At 41.6% G+C, this 26,619-nt stretch overlaps 1 protein-coding gene across 5 annotated transcripts in view; it reads right to left on the bottom strand.

The window, feature by feature from the left end:
• The window catches only part of CALD1 (caldesmon 1), a 197,256-nt gene that overhangs the window by 69,452 nt on the left and 101,185 nt on the right, over positions 1 to 26,619 (bottom strand). For 2 of the 5 annotated variants that reach the window (XM_011941230.1, XM_011941233.1), the window contains exon 1: positions 12,027 to 12,300. The exons of the other annotated variants lie outside the window; for them this stretch is intronic. In XM_011941230.1, coding sequence (XP_011796620.1) covers positions 12,027 to 12,079 — 53 coding nt within the window. In that variant the 5' untranslated portion in view covers positions 12,080 to 12,300. Of the gene's footprint in view, positions 1 to 12,026; positions 12,301 to 26,619 lie in introns of those variants that run through there. 5 annotated transcript variants of the gene reach the window in all.

The raw sequence follows: 26,619 nt of genomic DNA, 5'->3' as shown, positions 1-26,619 counted from the left end.
CCTCCAGTATCCTAGAATGTGGTCTTATTTGGAAACAGGGACTTGACCGAGATAACTGAGTGAAGATGAAGTCATTAGGGTGGGTTCTAATCCAGTATGACTTATGTCCTTATCAAAAGGGGACATTTGGTTTCAGACACAGACAGACCTGCACAGAGGGCAGATGCTAAGAAGAGACACAGGAAGATAGTCTTGGCCATGTGAAGGCAGAGATTGGAGTGACGCATCTACAAGCCAAGAAATGCCAAAGCTTGCTGCCAAACCACCAGAAGTGAGGACAGAGGCATTGAACAGAGTCTTCCTCACAGCTCTCAGAAGGAACCAACCCTACTTGTGATTTATTTATTTTTAAAGACTTTATTTTTGTAGAGGAGTTTTACATTCATGGCAAAATTGAGAGGAAGATACAGAGATGTCCCATATATTCTGTCTCACACACACATAGCCTCTCCCACTATAAACATCCCTGCCAGTGTAGTACATTTGTTACAACTGATGAACCTGCAGTGACACATCAGAATCACCCGAAGTCCATAGCTTACATTAGGGTTCACTCTTGCCATTGTACATTCTATGGGCTTGGACAAATGTAGCGTCATACCAACTATTTTCACTGCCCTAAAAATCCTCTGTGCTCTGCCTATTCATCCCTCCCTTCTTGCCGTAGCGCCTAGAAACCACTGATCTTTTTACCATCTCCATAGTGTTGCCTTTTTCAGAATGTCACCTAGTTGGAATCCTAGAGCATGCAGCCTTTTCAGACTGGCTTCTTTCACTTAGTAATATGCACTTATGTTTTCTCCATGTCTTTTCATGGCTTAATAGATCATTTGGTTTTTGTGCTGAGTAATATTCTGTTGTCTGGGTGCACCACAGTTTATTTATCCACTCATCCACTGAAGTCCTTTATCCATTCACCTATTGAAGGACAACCTGTTATTTTAAGCTACAGAGTACGTGATACTTTGTTAAGGTAGCCCTAGGAAAGGAATACAGTAGTCAGTTTAAGGATTAAAGGATTCTACTTTGTTAATAATCATGTTTCAACAATTTCTAGCACCTTGTACTATTTATTTAGGTGAGTGGTTCATTACACTGAAGTGGCAACCCACCTGACTTTTTCAGATGCCTTCTGTGGCAGATTGTAAATTTATTCTTCTGGAGGTTCAGTTTTTCCCTTTGCTGTGTTCCTTTTGTCCTCTGGTATCTGGGGATCTTGGATGGAGATTTCCCTGTAGCCCCAAGGTTGGCTCATGAAACGTAAGCCTTCCTAGGCTCCAAGGGGTAGCTGGATCACAGAGCCACTCCATTCCCTGGGAGTAGGGGTGGTTTACATGATCTCCCTCCCAGCCCCAAAACCTTCAGATTCAGGAAAAACAGACTCATAATACTTCCCTGGATCACACTGAATGTTTCATTAATGTCAGACATTTGAACATGTATACAGGAAAGGGAGAGCAAGTAGGAAAAATATTCCCCATGGTATGAACTTATGTAGACCTGGGATGGCTCAGTCTATGATGCAAGGCTGTTTCCTTTGGGGTGAATGGACATACACATACTTCCTGGTTGCCCTTCACTCAGTGAGGTTCAAAGGAAAGTCCCTGCCTATGCTTGAGTCTAGGGAACTTTTGCTCTTTTGTGACGAGAAAATATTCACTTAGAAAGCTAACCAATATCACAATATCATTTTTCACAATAGGCCTCCCTAGGTTGCAGGAAATTTGCCCAATGTGTGGAGACCTCAGCCGATTCTAGAATGTAGAGGTAATGCCCAGGCTCACTGCATTTAATCTAGAAGTATGTACACTCAGATGATGGATTGAACTGTCTCCTCCACCTCCAAAACTATTTTGAAGTCTTAACCCCCAGTACCTCAGGATGTGACCTGATTTGGAAATAGAGTATTTGCAGATGTAATCAAGATGAGGTCATTAGGATGAGTCCTAATCCAGTGTGGCTGGTGTCCTTTGGACACAAACACAAACACAGACATAGACAGAGCAAAGCCTCTGTGAAGGGACAGAGGGAGAATGCCATACGAAATTATGGAAGCACTGGAGTTATGTTGGCACAAGCCAAGGAACATCTGGAGCTACCAGAAGCTACAGGAGGCAAGGAGGGATCCTCCCCTACAGGTTTCAGAGGGAGCATGACCCTACTGACACCCTGATTCTAGACTTCTAGCCTTCTAGCCTCCACAACTGTGAGACAGTAAGTGTCTATTGTTCTAAGACACCTGGCTTATAGTACTTTGTAATTTACAAGCAAAGCAGCCCTCAGAAACTAATACAACTCATCACAGTCACTCATGCTTTTGTGATTACCCAGAAGCATCTCCTACGCACCCAGTTCATGGCAATAATTATTGTTAAACACCTACGTTCCCCCCATTCCCACCCCTTGAGCACTGAGTAAGCACCAGGCACTGTGCTAGCCACTTTACATATATCTTCCTCTTTTTGTAGATGAATCAACTGAGAAACTCAGAGAGATTCAGTAACTCGCTCAAGGGCACATAGTTGATAAGATGATGGGACTAGGATTTGGATTCAAGTTTATCTGGATTTTGAAGTCAACAGTCTTAATTTATGCTCTCCTCACTTGTCCAGAATACTTCAAGATTGGTGGCATCTGCTGGCAAAAAAAACCCTACTTCTTCCTACTTCCCTCTTGGCACTGAATCTGGTTTAGGCCCACCGAGAAAAGTAGTAATTCTATATTTTGCCAAAAAAAAAAAATCAGTTTTTAGCAAGTTTCCTTTAACATCAGAGTTAGCCAACGTATAATGGTACAAATTCTCATTTTAAATAGTAAGCCAATGAGATAACTCCATCTGAAATAAAGAGCTCTAATTTTCCTGAAAGCAGAAGGATGTTTTAATAAATGCATGCCAATCACAAATTGAATTCCGCTGATTTCACCCCAGTATCTATCAGTTTGTTGGCAGAAGATATCATGCCATTTCTCTTCATGGGTCTTTGGGGAGGGGAGTGTTCAGAGGGAAAGGGAAAAGATGGAAATGTCACACTGATCAGGCATCCACTGTGGTTTATGTACTTTGCATAGCTAGTTCCTTTCATTTACACCTATAAGACAGACAATAGACATCTTTAACAGATGGAGAAACTTAGGCCGGTGAAATTAAGTGACCTGCTTGTGGTCATACACTGAGTCATGAGTGGGATCTAAATACAGATGTGGGAATCAGCGTATTGGGCCCCAGTTTCTTATTTGTCAAGAATGTACCCATTTAGTGCTGCAAGGGCTAGGCCTGGGTGGCAGGAGGGGTGCTGAGACTCTTTCGTGCAACCTCCAGTGCAGCTATGAGTGAAGATGAACAATCAGCTGCTCTTTAAAGCCTTCCCTTCTGCTTTCAGTCCAGGGTACCTAACTCCTCTGGGCTTCAGCTTACTGATTCAAAAGCCGTGTGAACTCAGTCTTTTTCAATTCAATTAGCAGGCATACCATAACATTCATGAAACAGCTGCAGAAAGTATCTACAAAGAAGCTATATGACAGTCATGAAATCAGCTTAAAGCTGAGTATAAAAAAACTGCTTCACTTTTATGCATTTTGGATGTTTTCTCTGGAAACTACACTAAGAGCTGATGAGCAGTGGCCTTTGGTGGGCGTTGCTGATTTGTGTAACAAATGTTTTCACTCTTAAAGGGCAAAAGGGGTCAATTATTTTCTTCTCTTTGGGGTGAATATAGTTTTGTTTTTATTTTATTTTATTGTTATTTTATTTTTCCCACTGTTACTTACAAAGTGAAAGGTAGAGTGATTTGGAGAACTGAGTCCTAGAAAAGGTGAATGTAGACATTCCTTTTAAAAACAGATCAGCAAACAGGCTGGGTGTGGTGACTCATGTCTGTCATCGCTACACTTTGCGAGCCCAGGGCAGGAGGATCTCTTGAGTCCAGGAGTGTGACACCAGCCTGGGCAGCATAGTGAGACCTCGTCTCTACCAAAAAATTTTAAAAATTAACTAGGAGTGGTGGCACGCACCAGTAGTCCTAGCCACTCAGGAGGCCGAGGTGGGAAGATTGCTTGAGACCAGGAGGTTGAGGCTGCAGGGAGCCGAGATAGTACCACTGCACTCTAGCTTGGGAGACAGAGCAAGACCCTGTCTCAAAACAAAAACAAAAACAAAAAAGAAAGATCAATAAACAGACATGAAAAGGTAGAGAAAAGAAGAGCTAATGCAGCAGGCAGAGCTAGCCTGTAAGGCACAGCTCTAGGGTAGATTAGGCCACGAATAGGAATTCAGCAGGCCTTGAAAAAAGCATTCTGGCCGGGCGTGGTAGCTCATGCCTGAAATCCCAGGACTTTGTGAGGCCCAGGCAGGTGGATCACCTGAGGTCAGGATTTCAACACCAGCCTGGCTAACATGGTGAAACCCCGTCTCTACTAAAAATGGAAAAACAGCCAGGCATGGTGGCGGGTGCCTGTAATCCCAGCTACTCGGGAGGCTGAGGCAGGAGAATCGCTTGAACCTGAGAGGCAGATGTAGTGAGCTGAGATTGTGCCATTGCACTCCAGCCTGGGCAACAAGAGTGAAACTCTGTCTCAAAAAAAAAGAAAGAAAGAAGCATTTGTTCTAACCAATGTCTGTGTAAGATGAGGTTTAGTATAGTTACAAAAGGAAAAGTGAAAGATAAACGAGGAAAGTGCCATATTTGATCTAAAAGTTTACTGTTTTAAACTCTTCTTGATAAAATTATCTCTATTAGTGGTTGCTTTTATTAACTATTAGTTGCTTTTAATAAAAAATGGTCTTACAAACAGTAGAAATTAGTGTTTATAAATCTACTGGGTTAGAGCAGATAATAGGCAAAACACACTCCTTTACAAATAGGCTCATGACTTAAAAACTCAATGACCACCTAGTTGCTTCCTTGATTTTAAAACCAGAAAAATGGCCAGGCACAATAGCTCATGCCTATAATGCCAGCACTTTGGGTGGCTGAGGTTGGTGGATCACCGGAAGTCAGGAGTTCAAGACCAGCCTGGCCAACATGGCGAAACTCTGTCGCTACAAAAATACAAAAATCATGCCTGTAATCCCAGCTACTTGGGAGGCTGAGGCTGGAGAAGCACTTGGACCCAGGAGGTGGTGGTTGCAGAGAGCTGAGACCACGCCACTGCACTCCAGCCTGGGTGACAGAGTGAGACTCCATCTCAAAAAAATAAAAATAAAAAATAAAACCAGAAAAAAGTATTTAAGGGAAGAGGGACCAGGGTAACTTGGCTGAGCTTCTTCAATTCAAACCTAGTTTTAATATCACAAACAAATGCCACCCTGAGATTTCCATTTATGAAGTGGCATCATATTATAGCCTTGTTCAAGAATCCTTTCCCAGATCTACAAAGAACAAATGGTCCCTCCAAGTTGTTCCTCTGATATTAAATTGTAAAAGTAAGACTGTTTAATAATAACTTGCCTGTGCTCTGTACTTAATGTTTTTCTGCACACTTTAATGCACATTATGATACTGGATGTTCTTGCTCACCCTGTAAATTACACAGAGCAGGCATCAGCATCTCCACTTCATAGCAAGTTGAAGCGACTTGCTGCAGATCACAGTGCTGCAGATCACAGTGCTGATTACTGAAGGAGTTAGACCAGAATCCACACCCTCTGACTCCCATCCAAAAAAACTTCTCTTAAACCTCCAGACTAGCCAGGCATGGTGGCGGATGCCTGTAATCCCAACTATTCGGGAGGCTGAGGCAGAATAATCGCTTGAACCCGGGAGGCAGAGGTTGCAGTAAGCCGAGATAGTGGAGGCTTATCACTTTTGGAAGGCCGAGGTGGGAGGAATGCCTGAGCCCAGGAGTTTGAGACCAGCATGGGTAACATAGCAAGGCCCCATCTCTAAAAAAAAAATGCAAAAAATTCTCAGGGCATGGTGGCACACAAAGGATCGCATAAGCCCAGGAGGTTGAGGCTGCAGTGAGCCAAGGTTGCGCCACTGCACTCCAGCCTGAGTGACCAGAGACCTTCTCTCAAAAAAACCAAAACTAATTAAATTAAAACAAAAACAAAAACAAAAAACCTCCATGCTGACCCATGTAGCTGGCAGCCTGGGTGGTTACCAGCCAACATAGCTTCCTAAGCTGCCCTGAAGGCAGGGACAAGAGATACCAAGGTCATGTGGTATGTTCAGTGGTTTTCAAACTTCGGTTTGGGACCCATCTGCAGCTTCTGAAATCTATTTAGTGGGTGACCAGCATTTTAAAATGAAAACAGAATCATATAGAAAATACCAGATGACATTGTACACAGCAAGGGTGAGCACTGTTTTGTGAAATTTTTGTTTCAAATGTATATACATATATAGTGTATAGGTACTGGAGTTACAAAATAAAATGCATTTATTTCAGAAGGTCACAGGAAAAAAGAAATGAAAACTGAGAACACTGATGTAGATAATGCTAAGCTGAGTGGGAGGTCAGAAGACAACAGAACCCTTGAGGCCAGAGCCTGTGCTTTGTCCTTTTTGATGTTCTTAATGCTCAGTGAATACAGCAGTATTCACTAGAATGCGAAACCCTCAATGAGTATTTGCTGAATGAATGACTAAATGAATCGGGTTTACAGATTATCTAAAGACTCCTCTTAAAAATTCAATTAGGCTTGGAAATAGATCCAGGCAGCAATACATTTACGAAGAGGTTGGTTCTAAGACCTTCATTGTAAATTGGCTTTTGAAACTTTCAACACCATGACACATGGTACTCGGGCTCTCAGGCCAGCCTACAACCACCTTTTTAAACCCAAAGTATGTCTGAAGCTGGTATGGAGAACTGAAGCTGTGTTTCTACAGGGAAACGGATCCTCACTAGTCTGGTTAAAAATGCCAGGGGTAAGTTCGCCTCCAGAGGACAGAGGACCTCTTCCCCATTTCTCATTCCTCTTGCCACTGTTAGGCCTGTCTCTATAAAGTGATTTTGATGGGCTGAGAGGAATGTGAGAAGCAGCATAGGCAGGGCTCATTTCAAGGGTTCAACAGGTCAAAGGTAAGGAGAGGGAAAAACGCAGATAGCAATGCAAATAGCATCAACAGATTTGAAAGGCTTGTGGCCACCAGGTATTGAACCAGTGTGAATGTGCGTGGGCTGGCCATTTGTAGAGAAGACACATAATACAGAAGGTCAAGACCACCTCCATAATCACCACTGCTCCTGCAGTGCCGCAATATCATGTATAGAGTACCCAATACATGCAAAGCACAGTGACCTATTTCTCTGCCATTCTTTCTTATTTTTAATCTATAAACAGCAGTAGCAATTTTATCCATGACCAGATAAGGGGTCCAGATCATTGAAAACCTTTCTTTGAACTAAAAAGTAGGCAAAATTTGTCAGTGTTAGAAATGCAAAATGCTTGTCCTCCAGTGCCGCAAAGAAATAGCACTCAAACGTAAATGCAATTTTCTCAGAAAGGCAAACTTTACTTTCTGCAGAAAGGGTGCCCCTTGAAGATGGAACAATGGCAAGAGCACACCTGGACAGGGGAGGGGCAGGAGTTCTTATTCCTGATGCAGGTAGCCCCTACTGCTGTGTCATTCCCTATTGGCTAGGGTTGGACCGCACAGTCTAAGCCAGTTCCGACTGGCTATTTTAAAGAGGGCAGGGGTATGAGTCAGAGTGGCAGGGTGAGTAGTTTGGTGGGAAGGATGGTTAGGAACAGGTCATCAAAGATGACTTAGGTCAAAGCAGGTGACCAAGGGTGACTCAGGTCAAAGGTCAAAGCAGGTGACCAGGATGAGACAGAACGGAGCAGGTGACCAGGGGAACAGATGTGAACTACTGATTAGGACTGGTGGGAAAGTTGTTTACTGAAACTAGAAGCAAGTGGGCAAAGGGAAAGTTGTTTACTGAAACTAGAAGCAAGTGGGCAAAGAGAACCGGGAAGTTAAACTTTAAAATGGAGAATTAAAGAATAAGAGAGCTGAACATACTGACATACTGATTCTTTGAAGAGAAACTTGAAGTTCACTACATTTAACAGTTTGGCCTACAAACCAACAGTCACAAAATGTAAATGCCCATTACTTTGTAAGAGAGAAGACCTCTCTCACCAGATTGTTGATTTTTACTTTGAACATAATTCTAACAGATGGGTGTCCTGTTATTCTTGGCTACAGCAGAACAGGGAGTGGGACCACAAGAGGCAGACGCATTAATACGTATTAGAAGAGATTTAAAAACATCAATAAGTAGATGGAAGACATCACATAATAACTGGACCCATTTTTGGATGGGAGTCTTATCCCCTGAGGTATCACTGTTTTACAGCATGATTAAAAAACTACGTTCCTAAGGACAACTCCTAGCAATCTGAAAATGTTTTAAATGCATTGTAATATCTGTTTTAATGAAGGCAAAGAGTTTCCATTAAATACATACACACACATATATATATAACAAAATTTAGCATCCTGCATAACTATAATGCTACATTTCCTGATAACATTGAATAAACCAGGAATTCCTAAACTTTTAACAAATCTCAATATTCTTGTGTTCATTTCCTTTGTCATTTCTGCAGAATCTTTAAAAATTCTACCAATCATTTATTTATTTCCCAGCACTGTTTTGGATTCAGTTCCCTCAGAAAACAGTGGGATGAACTAAATAATTTCCTATGTTTCCTTGACCCCATGATTTTACAATTTATATGCCCTTCCATGTTTGTTAGAAAATGTAACACACACAAAACAACTTTTAACTTTCAGCTGCAGGATACATAAAAGCACACTTCTCTATAAGAAAAATGACCCTTTATGGACTAAAACAAATATTTACAGGAAACCCTAAATCTTGTTGGAAGTAAACTTCCTTAGGCTTTGGGAAAATGATAAAAGCACCAGTGAAAATATTAAACTGCAGGTGACAGAATCTCTCAGTGATCTTGGTAGGAACAAATTCAACACACCTTGAAATCTAAATAACTGAGCAACCATTCACACCTGGTCCTGAAAATAACATGGCCCTCGTGTAGGTCTTGGCATTCAGGAATTTTAACATGCCTCATTAAAAAATCACAGCCAATCTTGCTCTACAGGTGATGAAACAGAGATCAATTATCTGACAGAAATGCAAAGGAATTTAGAATTCATTTTGTTGGGCACCTGTTTCAGCATTTAACCCAGTACAGTCTAGCAAAGCAAAAGGAGTGAAGGTTTTGTGTGTTCAAACAGCTCAAATGAAAAATGTAAACTAAGGTGAACTGAGTTTGATTTACTCAATAATAGGAAACTTAAAGAAGATTTCTAGAGCATCAGCACTGTTCTGGATGCTGAAGATTCAAAGATTCAAAATCGTTCCTGCCCTCAAGTGAAGTACCATTTATTGGGAGGGAAGATAGCTGTGTTCAACAATAACTTTAGTACTGTGAAAGGAAATTAAATTTTGGTACCCTGAACACATTTGGACAAAGGGAAAAGTCAAGCTGGGAACTGGGTCACTCAAAGTCTTCCCCTTTTAGTTCCTAAATAAGATGGCTACAAGGTGAAAAGCTATACAAGCCTCCCGCATATTTTGTCCACAAGGACATTCCTAGTGAGCTGTTAAAACTTCACCATGGCCATGCAAATGGACAGCTTATCTTTATAGGTGCAGTCACCCTGGCCTACCAGACACCAATGCACATCTGAGTGTTGCCCTACCCCATTTTTGTCTGTTGTCATATGTAAAATGCAGATTCTCCGCATTTTTCCACTGCCCCTTTTGTTTATGTGATCTTATGTAAAAAAATGCAGATTCACTTACATGAACCTTGTGTACTTCTCAATATCCCCGCCGTTTCCCCTTTAAATTTGGAGCCCTCAAAATCGTCTTCTGATAAAGGCAGAGACCTATCTCCCAGGCACATCCTTAACTTTGGCAAATAAACCTCCTAAAATGATTGAGACTTGCCTCGTCATGCTCCTCGATTGACGGTACAAAGCTAATAAAAGAAGAATGGGCAACGGTTATTAGAGTGAGAGAAGTGAGGAATGAGGAAAGTTTATAGAGGAAGGGAGCATTTGATCAGGGCCTTGCAAAACAGGAAGGAGGTCAGAAACAGGAGGGTGAGGGTATTCCCTGTGTAGGGAATAGAATGAGTCCAGAACAGTGGTGGCTTGTATATGTTGAGCGTGGGGAGCTGTGAGTGATCTTATTTCACTAGATCAGGTACTTCTATACTTTTTACAAATCTCGACATCCCTGTGTGCATTTCTTTTGTCATTTCTGCAGAATCTGATAAAATCATGCCCATCTTTTATTTATTTCCCCGCAATGTTTTTAACATTCTCCCTGGCAGAAGTCAGAATGGGAAGAAATATTGAAGGTATATGATGGAGAACTTTGAATGCTGTAATAAGGAGAATGGACTTTATCTTCAAGGGTGGGGTCTGTAGGGGACTGGATCAGAAGGGGGAGAGAGAGGCCGAGGACCAGATGGCAGGCAATGACAACCATCCCAGTGAGAGGCAATAGCTGTTGAAATCTAGGAAATGGCAGAGTAAACAGAGAAGGGAGACACAGAGAAAGGAGACTGATAGAACCATAGGCATGAAGGAGTGGAAACAAGTGTCAGGACCATGAGTTGAGAGAAAGAGAGACAGCCAGCTACACTGGGCTCTTTTCCTAGCATCCCATGCTCTATTGAGGACCAGCTGTGTGACCCTGGGCAAGCCCTTCCTGTGCCTCAGTTTCCTCATCTGAAATGAAGGCTTTCAATGAGATCAGAGGTTTCTGAACTGTTCCATGGAGACCTAGGATTCCAAGGAAGTTTTGATGAAGAGGGAGGGGAGGGGGGGTAGAAGAGGGATGAGGAGTGGGGTACAACTGTGCAATAGGCTGTGACTGGAGAGTAGAGTGAGGACGAGGAGCTCTAGATCCCAGACCTTCTCTCTGTAACCAGAACATCTCCTTCACACAATAGCATTCCCTTTAAGATTAAATTTGATTTTTAAAAAAGTTTGATAAACACTATACTATACAGATAACCTCTACAGTCCCTTTGAGCTGTCCCATGTGAATAACCACACTTACAGAAACTAGTTATCCAAGAGATCTGCTAATGTAATGGACATGGGTCTTGTTTTTAGGACCCTGATGAGTTCCTCTGTTTATTTGATTAACTGTTGTACAAACGCTGGAACAACTGGAACAACAATTGTCATGCTGAATCGGTGCCAAAACTCTCAAAAATGGAAAAGATTTACTGAAAGGCCATTTGGTGTTCTAATTCTTGTGCGGTACCTTTTCCCAAGACCCAGTAAGTTTTTCAAACCTCATAAACACCAGTGTGAAAATGGCCCTTTGCATGAGAGTACAAAGCCATGGCTTTGCTACCGACTGTTGTCTGCTTTGGGGTAAATTGAGTTACCCCTCTGGGTTCTGTTTCCCTGCCTGTTGAACGAGAGCATTACACCAAAGAGTCTAAAGGCCTCCCTTCTGGCTTTAACATTCCAGGATTTCATGATCCTAAACCCTTGGAGCCCGTTATCTGAACAATTCCCTGATCAATAGCATATGCTCTGGGTCTTGTTCTGTCTTAGTCAGATGGTCAGTATATTGAGGGCTTTGGCTGTTTACTTTAAGGATTGGGCAATGTGTGGTTTAGCCAAAATCTCTGAGCCCTGCAAATGGATCACTCTGAATGGAGGGCTAAGGTCTAAATTAACAGCAGACCTTTAGAAACACAATGCTTTATGGATTGGTATTTGAAACGCAGAAACCCCGTGCCTAGGTATAAACTCCTGGCAAATGGTCCACAAACCACCATTAAAATGGAAACGAGAAAAACCAGCGAATCAGAGCAACCATGAAGTGGAAACCAGAAAGTTTCAGACAGGTCTGAAACTCACACACTCACTGCATTCCTTTCCTGCCTGGTGTCTCCTCCTCTCCCCTCCCACTCCCACATTTTTTTTTTTTTTTACAACAATTCGTTTTTTTTTTTTTTTTAAAAAAAAAAGAAAAGAAAAGAAAGGAAAAACCAAAGAGACGAAATGAGGACTCACTTGGAGAGCGCGGCCAGGCTGCGTCTTCCATGCGATCCGGATCCACCCAGCATGTCCGCAGTTGGGAAGGGGTGGCGGGGCAGAGAGGTACGGAGACCTGGCCGGGCCGGGCGGTCAGGGCGTCGGCCGGGCTCGCGGAGGGGCCATGTGATCTGTGGCTGAAATGCACGGTGCAGGATGCTCCCGTGTTCTCCCTTTGTGTTAACACGTTGGTCTGTCCCTGTGACGAAAGTCTGGGCTTGTCCTCAGCCAAATCTACTCCTCCCCACCCGTTCCCTCCTCACAGGATCATCAGAGAGCTGATTGTTATTTTTTACTGTAATCTCTCTAATAGAAGCCCATCCTGTTTAGCGATTAAAGAGCACTGATTACTTCGAGAGTTCCAGAAATGTTATTGCTGGGTAGTGAGGCCAGGATCCCCAGTAGCTTTCCTGATGAAGACTTTATATGCTTAACTACAAATAATTTTTCCAAGGTAAGTAAGTGGTCAAAGGAAAAAGACACTGATGCATTTGCTCAGCCTTTTGGAAAATAATTGATCATGGTATTACAGGCATATACAACCTAATTCTGACAAGATCAACAGAAATCAGCCCACCAAAAAGTTCATCCGGGTGCAGTTCTCAGGCTCCCATTCTGAGCTCTGTTCTCAATTAGCATTGGTGTAGGTGGCTTCCAAAGCAAGCAGTTCCCACTGAGAAATCAAATCTGAGAAACTCCTCTTATCCCTTTTATCCAGGGAAGGAGTCATGACATAAAAATGCAAACCAAATGAAAAGGGTTGAAGAGAGACAGCCCTGCTCAGTGATGGGCTGGATGGTTCAGCATGTTTGGTGCTCACACCTCTCCAAGAAATGTGGGCAAGAGCCCTCCGGAGAACATGTTGAAACAGCAGGCCCCGTCTGCACCCATGGTACTCTGGCAGTGATCTCATCAGCCAAGCTGGGCAATGGAGCCTGGTCAGCAGTGGCTTGGAAAGCAGCCAAATTCCAGTTCCTGAGAAGGGGGTGGTGTTGATTCTGTCTGGAGATGACACTGCGTCTCAGCTTGACTTATGAATATGGTTCTTCATCTCTAATGAGTACTAAACAGACTGGTGCTTGGGTACCAAGCTGCTCGTGGGACTGGCTTTTGGTCAAGTGAGAACAAATCAGATCTCCACAAAGTAAGGTTAAGATTATTCTCTTGGTAAATAGCCGGAGAAGCAGTCAACTTCACACATTGAGAGCGCTTTCACAGAATGAAAGCAATCTTTGAGATCTGTGGCTTCATATCACACGCAGACAAGGACACCAAAGCACAGAGCATTTAGACAAGTCACCCAATTACTCTTGTGTTCAACTTAAAGTTTAACTGGGTTAGGTTAAATGCTCTCTTCACTTTAGCTAGAACATTTTGGTTGTTTTCTTGCTTAAATACTATGCGGTCATCAGAGTCATAGTTTATAGGCCAGGTGAGGTGGCTCATGCCTGTAATCCCAGCACTCTGGGAGGCTGAGGCGGGTGGGTCAAGGTCTGGAGTTCGAGACCAGCCTGGCCAACATGGTGAAATCCCGTCTCTACTAAAAATATAAAAATTACCCGGGGTTGGTGGCGGGTGCCTGTAGTCCCAGCTACTTGGGAGGTTGAGGCAGGAGAATCGCTTGAACCCGGGAGGCGGACGTTGCAGTGAGCTGAGATCACGCCACTGCACTCCAGCCTAGGCGACAGAGTGAGACTCCATCCCAAAAAACAAAAAAAAAAACCAAAACAAAAAATGAAGTCATAGTTTATAGAGTAAATACAGTTTAATAAACTTAATTATCTCCATATGTCATTATGTATATATGCATTTAAATATCTCTGATTACACATATGATCACTGAACATATATTGACAAAAGTAGCACATAAGACACTCATAAAATAGAGATATGTCTGCCTTCACACAAGAGTGCTTAAATACACACTGACTTGTCTTGAGTTTCTCGCGCTAGAACTGAGACAGAAACATGTATCGAGGCATTCTGCCGCTCCTCTTTCTACCGAATTTTGCCCAATTAATTTTTTCCCTTCAATTACTTACAAAAGTCAGTGGTTTTCTGTGGTAGGTAGAATAACATTTCCCCTAAATCTCCAGAACCTGAGAACATGTTAATTTGCGTGGTAAAAGGGACCTTGTAGTTGTGATGAAATTAAAGGCACTGAGATGGCGAGAACATCCTGGATTGTCCAGGTGTACTGGAATGAATCACATGGCTCTTTAAAATCAGAGACCCCTTCCCAGCTGTGGTTAGGGGAGCTATATCTTCGGGGTGGGCAGACAGTTAGACTGGTGATGGCTTTGAAGATGGAGAGGGGGGTCCAAGAGCCTGAGAATGTAACTTCCTCTAGAAGCTGGAAAAGGCAAGGAAATGGATTCTCTCCTGGGGCCTCCAGGAAGGAACGCAGCCCTGCTGACACCTTGATGTTAGCCCAGTGAGGCCTGGGTCGGACTTCTAACCTATAGAGTTTGTGTTGTTTAAAGCCACCAAGTTTGTAGTTACTTGTCGCAGCTGTGCGAGAAAGCTATCACCTCCTGATTCCCTCCTCCCCAGCCTCCCACTCCAATTCTGAGGTGACAAGTATAGTTTTGGCATATTCAGAATAGGTTCATAAAATAGAATAACCTGAAAAAAAGTCTGTGGTTCTTTCTGGCCAGTATTTTCCATGGAGGAGAGCAAGAATTTAGTGATCTTCCACACATGTGCAGAATCCATGTACAGAAGGTGTGCCAATTGCCAGTTGTACACAGGATGTCCACCAGGCTATTTCCCTAGTTGCCAAAAGAGGGAAAAGGAAACAGTGCACACCCTCCTTTGTTATTAGGGGCATGCATTTGGGAAGCAGCTGTCTGTCTTCAGTTTGTGATGGTAAAACCCAGTGGTGTTATAACTCGTGCTACCTGGTAGGGTACCAACATGGGAACAGTGAAGAGAGAAGTGAGTCTTGGACCTGGTTCAGACACTCTCTGGGAACAGGAAGAGCACAAAGGCCAATGAAAGACAGGCAATGCGGGAAGATGCATGGAGATAACAAGTGAATCACAAGCTCAGAGCAGGGCTGGGCCAGGCAAGTGCTTCCAAGAGTCCTCTGAGACCTGGTGGCTGGGGCTGGAGAGGCAAGGTGAGAGGATTGAGAAATAACAATCTAAAGGTTATTTGTGCACAGTGTTCTGGTCCTGCAGAGACCTACAGGCCTGTGTGCTTTCACTGCATAGCAGAGAATGGTACCCAGTGTCCAGCTGCCAGAACTGGTGTCTCTGAGAAGTGAACGAATGACTATTCATTGGCACCATGAACAAGTGGGCCAGTCATCCTTCAGCAAGATAATAGGTATCATGAATTTGATGATGCTTCAGGACTCTTTTACTAGGAAAAATGAAAGTCTGGGCCACTTTGAGATTACTCAGAGCATCCTTTGTTTCTGGATACTTTATTGTTTAATTTTTCATCAAAGAGATTCTGGGCTGGGAAGGTTTGAGGAAGGTCAGTGTAATAGAAAGGAACAGCTCCTACCACAGGGTGGTCCTTTATTAAGAAAATATGATTTTTAAAAAATAACTTTACTTCATGGAGGTAGGAGACCGGACCACATGATCTGTTCCAGACTTTAGAGTCTGCAGCGGTTGTTTAAGAATAGCTTCTACCTTGGAACAATTCCCTAGGGAAAAGAGAGGTATGTGGGAAGCACTGTGCACACGCCCTAATGCACTTATGACACACATGCACACACAGGCACACACATATACATGCATGCATACGCACACATGCACAGACACATACACACACAGGCATGCATACACACGCATGCACACACATACACATATGCATGCATACGCACGCATGCACACACATACACATATGCATGCATACGCACACATGCACACACATACAGATGTGTGCACACAGAGACACACACATATACATGCATGCATGCATATGCACACATGCACACACACAACATGCACAGAGTCATTTACTTCCTACAGAAACTCACATAAATCTACCACTAGGGAGGCAACAGTACAGGTAGTATAAAGGGGATGTTTGAAAAGGCTGTTGGAGATAAATTTTCTTATGAAGAAATTCATAGGCTCCGTACTCTTAGAACTAGGCAAAAAATCTGGCCTCGACAGCTGTTCCCCCATCCCAAGGTGAACAGGAATGTAGGTAAAGGAGTTTACATAGTCACAGGCAGCATCTCTTTCCTCCTTTCTGTTGGCCTCTCATCGTCTTCCCCCATAGCTGATGGCATCTCCCATCCCCTGCCTCTGCCATGGCGTTGAATATGTTCACTTAAACTATACTGCTCTGTGATGTCCTGTGATATTGAATGTAGGGGCTGCTTTGGAAAAATCACAGTTTACTCCTCACCCTAGTCTGCCAGTAGTTCTTCGTGGCCTGTGTTGATACACGTTTCTTAATTATTCTTTGCCTCATCTATCTCTAGGCCTGTAATAGGGGCTTGGGTTGTGACACTCCCTTATTATCCTTGTAATGGTGACCATGTAGTTTTATTTTGTCACAGCACATTCCTTTTTGCTTTGCTTCGCTTAGCACTATTGGAATGTTTACTACAAGCAAGTCATTGCACTAAGTGCTGTGGAGGATGCAAAGATAAGAAGGGCAGTCCCAAAGGGAGATAAGACATGTATACAAAAATTCTATTACAAGACAGAAAGTGAACAGTACTCTGAAAGCAGTAGAGCTAAAGAACTTCAGTAGGTGACATCCTGTGATCAAGGTCCCAGTGTTTAATCACTCTCACGCTCAATTTATCCTGTTATCGAACTAGATTTCCTGTTGCTGAAATAGAAACCTACTTATCTCTACGAGGGCCACAGGTATTAAGTCATCCTTTAGTCTCGTCTTTTCTAGGCTAGACGCCAATGCCTATTTTCCATCCTTTTAATATCAGCCTGACTATAACAACTCTTCAAACGGGAAACCAAAATTGGACATAATAAAAGCTGACCAAGGCCTGGCTGAAGTCCCAGTGCTGCCTGCCACGTTCCTGTTAACACATCCTAACATCATTTTCACATTGATAATAGCATCTCTTAGAGAAATCATTCATTCAGTTTTGTGCTACATCCAGGGTTTTTGCTTTTTATTTTTTCTTCTCCAAATGAATTGCTTTGTAAGTCCTATGCCCACTCTTACTCCTTTTGCTTCTCTGAAGTCTGGTGGTTCTTTACGAACCAGTTCCTGGCCTCACCTCTATGAAGTCTTCCTGGATTTGACTTTATTTCTTTCTAATTTGTCTTGTTAGGGAGAGAGAAACCAAAAAGCTTGAGCCCACTCTTGTTTGCATGTTATTTGAGAAATAATTATGTTGCAATGTGTGAGTCAGCCCCTCCAGCCAACTTGCTGTGAGGCTCCCTGTTTCTGTGTAAACTGTCTTGCACCAATTACTTAGGCCGACTCTCCAAGCTCTTTTTAAAATCCAGGGTTTTTAAACAACTGGACTATTTTCTTTTCCTGAAAAGTTTCTATCTGAAAAGGATCATGCCTCTAACTCCTTTCTGCCCTCCAACTTGAAACATATCTTTAAAACAATAAACAGTGCTTGGAAATAGCAGGGCTCTAAGGATTTTGAATGAATGGTGGCTGGTGCACATCTACAAAATCCTGGTTCTGGTCTCAGTGAAAATAATAATGATAATATCTGCTTTATATAATTCTAGGAAAGAAGTGTGTGCGTGAAGAATGTGATTTCGACCCATAAGAAACTGAATCTAAGCCATAGTGCTACATTTTAGAATGTAGATTTGTTGTTCATAGGTACAGGTTGTGAAGGAAATTATTATAAGGACTCAGGAGATAATTCTAGTGCAGAAGAAAAGGTCAAATCTTCAAAGGAAGCATATATTAGTTCATAAGCCACGGAATTCTCAGTGTGTACCACTCTTGTTCAAAGTATCTAAATATTTCCACAACCATAAATTTATTTGCTGGTGTCCACTTTATGCATCTGGATATTAAATTTACACATGGGTTTTATACTGGAATCAAATCCAGATTTTTTTCCAGTGAGTCTTAAAAAATATTGATTTCCTTCTTTTTGGGGGGTGGTCAAGACCTGGATGAAAGCATATTGCTCCTATTGCTAGAGAAATAATCTATTATGTGTTTCAGATACTTTAGGTGTTGTGTTTATTACCTACATTATATAATGACATTGTATTAGGTTCTGTTATATTTTGTAATCATATCTGACTGGGATCAGCACTTGATTATGATATCTATAGATAGAAATAAATGTATGGTGCCAGGTGTGGGGGCTCACACCTGTAATCCCAGCACTTTGGGAGGCTGAGGTGGGTGGATCACCTGAGGTCAGGAGTTAGAAACCAGCCTGGCCAACTTAGCAATACCCCATCTCTATTAAAAATACAAAAGCTAGCCTGGCATGGTGGTGTGCACCTATAACCCCAGCTACTCCAGAGGCTGAGGCACGAGAATCACTTGAACCCAGGAGGTGAAGGCTGCGGTGAGCCGAGATTGCACCAGTGCACTGTAGCCTGGGTGACAGAGTGAGACAGAAAGAAAGAAAAGAAAGAAAAGAAAGAAAGAAAGAGAGAAATACAAATACACAGAGTCTTATTTATTCATTGTTCCTGTGCATATACTTGTTTTTACCGAATAAGTTACAGTGTAACATTTTTGCTGGACGGGATATTTCCTACAGCCCCTTTTGCACCTGATACAGCCTAGAAGGGTGTTTGTATGTAACAGATGGCCAGTAAATACTTGTCATTTGTTCTCTGGAGTGAAGAAGGACAACGCTGGAGTAGAGATGCTGCTTGTTCTTCCAAAGGTTTCTACAGATTAGCCTTTTTTTTTGGAGTATTCATAACAGTTCTGCACCAGAAATTGGATCTTGGGAGTTCAAGAGTCGACAGGTATCAGGAAGATTGATGAACTCACAGATGCACAAGAGACTGATGCCATCTCTAGTGCCAGTTAAGACAGAAGAAATGCCGTCTGTCTTCAGTGCCCGGAGAACTCCCATTTCCTAACCAGGGCACCTCCCATTCCCCAAGCCAGGATGTCAGGAAGCTGCAGAGTCAACAGAGACTTCTTTATGAGTGTAAAGTCAGAGCAAAGGGAGGTGAAATCATCACAGGTAATATTTTACCCAAGCCAAGGGGAGACATGAGGAAACACTTCTCCAAGTGGAGAGAATACTTTTCATGTCACAACTCTGAGATTCAAGCCATAAATCTCATGTCACCACCCTGAAACTCAACCAACCCTGAGTTCAAGGTCTGCCTCATTTGGATATTCCTAGATCCCCGGGGCCAAACCAGGTCTTGAACTTGGCAGTCATGCAGGTTTCTACTGGCCATTTCTTTTTTTTTTTTTTTGAGACGGAGTTTTGCTCTTGTTACCCAGGCTGGAGTGCAATGGTGTGATCTCGGCTCACTGCAACCTCCGCCTCCTGGGTTCAAGTAATTCTCCTGCCTCAGCCTCCCAGGTAGCTGGGATTACAGGCATGCACCACCATGCCCGGCTAATTTTGTATTTTTAGTAGAGACCTCACCGTGTTGGTCAGGCTGGTCTCGAACTCCTGACCTCAGGTGATCCACCCGCCTTGGCCTCCCAAAGTACTGGGATTATAGGTGTGAGCCACCGTGGCCAGCTTCTGCTGGCCATTCTTTCTTTACACTCATTAATATTGTGGATTACAGTTGCTTCAATCTGGGAGACCTAGTGCAATTTGACCCTTATGAATCGTATTTCTCAGAAATGCTCTTCTGTAGAATCTTAGATACCTTTATGATGGTAGCCTAAGGCAGGACATTAGAAATAGAGTAGGAGAAGAAAGCTTTTCCATTTTAAGATGCTATTTTACTTTGACGTTATTGAGCAGTGAAATCAAGCTCTTATTAAGATTAAAACAAGAAAAGCAAGTGGGGCCTTTTTTTATCTCACTAATTTATAGAATAACAACCAGCCTGGCAAGTTTGTAAGGGAAAATATTTCGTAAAAAAAACATATTCAATTTTCTCATTTCAAAGCCAGAAGCCATCTGGAAAGCTTTTTAATGTTAACACATTATGAAGACAACAACAACAAAAAAATAAAATAGATGATACTTAAAAAAAAAAAGCAGACAGTCACTTCAAATTTGAAAGCCAATGATCTGAAATACGAATTCAGCTTTCTAAAATATGTTGCAAAGTAGAGAGGGCTGAAGTAATCTGAGATTCTCCTAGGTATTTTAGAATTCAGTCTTTCTAGGATAACTTCAAATTACCTTTCCTTCTGACCTTTTCCCAGTAGATCTAAGAATCAAAAATTAAGCTGAAAGATAAAAATACAATTCTGAGGCTATTCTATTGTGCTTCTGGGTCTATGTATTTTGAGAGTTCCAGTTCACTAACTTTATTTTAATTACAAATTTTATGTTAACAAATTAACCAAAGGGTATATTTTATAATGAAGAAACTCCATTTATAAATACTCCTCCTCCTTCTTCCAAATAGTACTACTCAAGGAGCATAAACCATTTCTAAAAATGCTCGACTTTACTGGAAAAAAATAATTAAGTCCTCGTATTTTGATTAAAAAGTATTGGGCTCTAATGTATTACTTCATTCTTTTTCTTTTTTGGTCCATCATTACATCCCAATATTGGAAAACCATTTACCATTTGGAATCTAAACTTTGAACTCAACTTGTATGTTAAACACTACATTCTATTGTATGCTAAACATTCTATTATCAGAAAGAATGTTGATAAATACATGCCAGAGATTGTCCCTACCCTTATCCTACTTCTGCCTATTCTTCTGGGATTAACTGGATACTTTACTCCTCCTGACTACAAGCTTGCTCTTTCATTAGAGAAATTTTTGATTATGCAGTTTGTTCACTGTTGGACTCCTGTACGTTTGGTATAAACCCTTTAATTTCATGATTATCTGATTTATAATGCAGATACTAATTGCAGATATACTAAGGGCTTGAGTACTAGAGTAAATAGGCCAACAAAAGGAAATGGACTCTTACCAAATTCATATCGTTTGCCTCCACCATGCAACTAAATAAGCATAAGTGGTCAAAATTATATGTTGTAAAAGTCCAATTATCCTTAATAATCAAAGAAATACATGAGATAAATCTCTTCATTTCTCTAGAGAAAAGATATGGAGTTGAAATCGCAATGGCTTGAAGGCTCAGCAGAGGAGTGATGAAACCCCAGGAGAGGTATTGATGGTGCCAGCATTTAGAAGACACAACGAATGTCACTAACATTTCTGCCTCCCTCACAAGTAGCTTAGCAAATTTGTCACAGTTGTGCCTTAATACACAGATATGGACTAATGTATTAGTGTTCATTCAACATTGTATGCTGGTCTTGGAGAAATAAAAATGAGTAAGATGTAGTTTCTGATCTACAGTTGCTTTCAGTTTGGTGGAGAAAACAGATATGAGAACAAATAAACATATAAAATAGATGATAATAGTTAACGTACGTAAAAAGTGCCATGTAAGACCCAAGGTGGGAGTAGGGTTCTCCTAGTAAGCACAGCACAGTTTCCTTCTGATTGGGATAAAGCCAGAATTTTAAATCTTCTGCATTTTCTCCTCAATTCACAACTAAAGGAAAAGGGAAGATAAAATGGCTTTGGCTCTCCTAATCTGCAATTGAGGTCCTAAGACCTCTCCAGAGGTGACAGGCTCTAGGCAGAGTGACGGTGACATTTTATTTCATTGTGTTTTCTCAGCATCTGACTTTTGACAGACTGGAATGCCTGACAGCCAGTCAGCTAGCATAAGGCAGCAGAGTGAGAAGTGTGAAAATTCCTTTGAAACGTAGCACATGACCAGCATGAAACCTGCAACTCTCCATGTAGTTAATATAGAAGTGAATCCAATGTAATCACCCAGGCACTTCAACATGATAAACGTATGTCATGTGCATTACCCTTTACACTTTCGCTGACATTTTTTCTGTATCTTGCTTAATTTTCTCAGCCACCCTGAGAAGTGTTCGTTCTCTTTTACAGATAAGGAAACCCTGATCTGCTGAACTTTTATCCGGTGTCTTTTCTTTTGTCCTTGCTTTAAAAGACAATCTCTTCAGCAGGAGTTAGAGGACATTTAGCTCTAATGTGGTAATAAATTGAGAGTGGGGCCTCGCACAATGCAAAGAAAAGAAGTGCCAGAGTTGCAGTAAATGACAGGGTTTCCAGATTTGACCCTGCCACTGACTGTGTGCTCTTGGACATGTTGCTCTACAGACTGTCCAATGATTTGGGCTTCCAACCCCCTTTCAGAGAATGTAGGAAAGACAGCGTATGTTAATTTCTGATGACATACCCCAACTGGACACCAGAATCTGTCTTCTAGAAGTAATTCTGCACTTCAGGCAGAGTTCTCATGGGAAACGTTACAAGCTTATTAGAAGACATACCTTTCTGAAGGGTGTATGTCTCTGATTTCAGCTCTACCATAGCTCTGACAATGCCACAATGAGACATAATTTATATGACGTGAGGCACTTAGAGACTAAAGGATTTGGGAATTTCTCCCTGGCCTCACTCTAGAGTTTTTAAAAACTTCATTCTGTTCAGTTCAAAAGCCACTGGGCATCTGTAGCAATGATAATCCCTAGGTAGCCAGGATATGCTATGAAGATGCTGGCTCCGGGAAAATACACTCTCATGGTTAGATAGGAAGAGTTAAAGGATCTTAAAAGGTAGTAGCAGGAAGGACAGGTATCAGATATCAGTTCTTTCTACATCACAATTTTTGCCCAAGGCCCCTTAATAATAGGTCCTTTCTCATCTTCTTCATCAAAGGACAAATAGTGAGGGAATATTAGATCCCCCAAATGAGCCCCCACTAAAAAAAGATCAAGATCTACACAACAGTTTTGATTAGAGAAACAGAAGAATTGTTCAAGGAAGGAGTGGGCAGAGATATACATGTATTGTATCTGCCGATCGTGCCTTGGGAAAGATGCAGTGTGATTAGACCTGAGGATGCTTCTTGTCTTTGAATCAGCCTGATGACCCATCACCTCATCCTGCTTGTTTATTTGCTCACTTCCTGCTCATTTTTCATATTAGTCTCTTGAGTCTCCCCCTACCTCCAGAAAACCTTCCAACAGTGTAAAGTTTTCTGTGGGAATAAAAAATGGGTTGACTGCTGTTATTCTAAGCGGGCACAGTAGTGCTACTAGCTCCAGAAATAAAGGACTCTTTCATTACCTAGTTGCTTTGGTGCCGGCTCTGAGTTATCTAGCTTTTATTTGGAGAGCCCCATGAAGCATACAAAATTCCCACCGGACAAAAAGACCCAGGCTACCCTTAGAAAAATAAAAAGCACATATTGAGCAATCCGCTGGAAACTGTCAGCTGGGTTTCTAAATGATACAGGAAAACAGAACCCAGTGAAGATGTGATATGGGATAGTCCATGTCACCCACAGTGGAAAATATGAACATTGGAAGAATTTCCTATTCTAAACAATGTGGGGTTTAAAATACACTCTCTGGAGACTCTCCTGAATGTACAGGCTTGTAGCTGCTATTAATAGTGACCGATGTGTACTTTACTGAGATTTTTATCCCAACAAAGGAACTGTATGTGATGTAGGGAGTTATTAAAATGGAAAATAAGCCCTCACATTCTAACCTAGTCATTGGTACTCATCTCAAATGCAATGTCAAGTCTCACTAAAATAGATCAACTAGAAGGAAGGCCAGTAAAAATTATAAAATACTTTAAAAGAAATTTAATTTTGAAAAATGTTCAAGTCTACCTACCTGGTAACTTCCACCAGGCTAGCAAAACGTTAGAAGCTTATTCAAATAGTGAATAAATAAAAATGATTTATAATTAACAGATTAAGCTGTTCAATGTAAGTGAATGTTTCTAAAGTTATTTAAAAGGTTTTAAAAAGTTGTACTCTCCAGTGTTTAAAAACTAAACCATGGAATGTAGCTTACATATTTAACATGTTAACCAAACCCTTTATTTATAAATAATTCAAAGTTGTACTTTACTAATATCCCTGAATAAATGATTACAAATTCAAAAACAGTCTGAGTTAATGCAGATTTAGGATAGGCTAAAAACTGATTTTCCACTGCTGATGAATAGTGCTCATTAGATAGCAAACTAGTGGAAAGAACTGATTTTGTTCACAAAATATGCACACGATTCCTCTTTAACCTGATTCACAGATGAGTAAGAATCCACTTACACAGCCACCACATTGGTCCAACATGCTCATGATTCACGCCCTGTGGTACTTTCTTGTAGCACCATTTAGGCACCTTTGGGATAATAAAGGTCAAGAACTTCCTTGGAAGACTTGAAAGCAACTGAAGTCATCACTTCTGTCTGCCAGTCACCTGACCACATGACAGCTGCAAATGCAGATCTGTCACTCCTGCTGGCCAATGAGAAAACCAAAGGGCAAAAGAGAGAGGTGCAATATAAATATTGGATAGCTTTCATTACTTTTTTTTTTTTTTGAGACAAGGTCTCCCTCTGCTGTCCAGGCTAGAGTGCAGTGGTGCAATCAGCTCACTGCAGCCTCTAACTCCCAGGCTCAAGTAATCCTCCTACCTCAGCCTCTAGAGTAGCTGGTACTACAGGCACACACTGCCACATCCAGTTATCCAGCTATTTATTATTATTATTATTTGTAGAGATGAGGTCTTCCTATGTTGCTCAGGCTGGTCTCAAACTTCTGGGCTTAAGTGATCCTCCCACCTCAGCCTCCCAAAATGTTGGGATCCCAAAGGAGTGAGCCACTGCACCTGGCCTATATTTTTATTTTATTTTGATGAGAATTCTTTATTCACACTGTATACTTCTTACAGCTTTAGACAGCATAAGAACATTTGTCTTGTGTGTTTATTTTTATTTTTTCTTGAGGCAAGGTCTCATTCTATCACCCAGGCTGGAATGCAGTGGTGACATCTCAGCTCACTGCAACCTCTGCCTCCTGGTTTCAAGTGATTCTCCTGCCTCAGCCTCCCCAGTAGGTGGGATTCTGGGTGCCCACTATCATGCCTGGCTAGTTTTTGTATTTTTAGTAGAGAAGGGCTTTCACCATGTTGGCCAGGCTAGTCTCAAACTCCTGACCTCAAGTGATTTGCCCGCCTCAGCCTCCCAAAGGGCTGACATTACACGCAGGAGCCACCATGCCAGCCTGTCCTGTGTGTTTAGAAAGACAAACTTTCTCGCCCTCTCAGGGAAGTGGGCTCTCACTGACACCTTTACCTGAGAGTCTGGAGAGAATCTTTGGAATGCCTGGATCCCAGGGCCCTGGAGAAGCTAGTATCTAAATTCGTATGATCTCATTTCAAATTTTATTTTAAAATAAATGAATTATTCAGGACACTGGTTACCTCTGGGGGTGGGGAGGTGAAGGGAAGGGATTGGAGAGGAGCCTGGGGCTTCAGGGGCATTGGAAATGTTCTAGGTCTTAGGCTGTGTGGTGAGTTTATAGGATATGCATTAGGATGAGTTAGAACTTCCATATATATTATATAGGATTACTTTGTATGCATCAGCTTTCTCATAATTAAAATGAATAAATTAGTAATTTGGGATACACTTTTTCAAAATCATTTCGTAAAAATTAGGCAAATGATTTTCCTTCTGTTATTATTACAATATTCATATATATAATGTTGGCACTGAGAAGCTTCTGGTTGATGCTTTAATGGTAATGAAACCATAGATTATGCAACATGAAAAGAGAAATGATAATTTCACAAGGTAAAAAGAGTATTTTAAATATAGTCATCCCTCAGTATCAGCAGGGGAATATAAATGCTACAAACATAGTTGTTACACTGTATTGTTAAGAAATAATGACAAGGAAAAAAGTATGTACATGTTTAGCACAGATGCATCCATGGTAGGCCTAACTACATTTTTGATCTGGGTTGGTTGAATCCCCAGGTAGAGAGAGCTGACCATACATGATTAATTAAATTATATACACACATACACATATGTATATATAATTGTGACAAAGACCTTGATATGTACCAGACTATTGTATGCTTTTGTCTTGATTTCAAACAAGTAGGGAAAATGGAAAAGCATTCTTGATAATAAAATGGTAAATTTTCTTTTTATATAGAGACCTTTATATCCATAATTGTCCCGTCACTTTCAAAGTAGCTGCTAAAACAGATTTGAAACAGAGAAGAGATTAGACACTGAGCCATCTGACACATGGAGTTGTACCTTGTTCAGTGATACCCCAGATGGTAGCTGCCAAAAGGCTGAGTTTCCTGGGAGGCGACCCCAGAGATGGCTTTTCTGAGAGCACCTTTCTTACCACGTCCTTCAGCCAGCAGAAAAACAGCAACGAGAGGTAACAGACTGAGCACTAATCATGTATCAGGAATTACCAAGCACTTTATAATCTACATTAAACCTTATAAGGAAGAATTGTTCCGACGGCCATTTTCCACGTGATGAAATGGGCTGAGAGGTGGAGTAGAACCACCCTTAAGAATCCAGCTGGGATTCTGAGATTTGAATCTAAGTCTTCATGACTCTAGATCCTACTCTCTGAAAGGCACCAATGG

Source organism: Colobus angolensis, unplaced genomic scaffold (assembly GCF_000951035.1).
Source record: "Colobus angolensis palliatus isolate OR3802 unplaced genomic scaffold, Cang.pa_1.0 Scaffold2, whole genome shotgun sequence".
NCBI lineage: Eukaryota > Metazoa > Chordata > Mammalia > Primates > Cercopithecidae > Colobus > Colobus angolensis.
The sequence above is the reverse complement of the archived record's forward strand: the minus strand, read 5'-3'. Positions and strand labels throughout refer to the sequence as shown.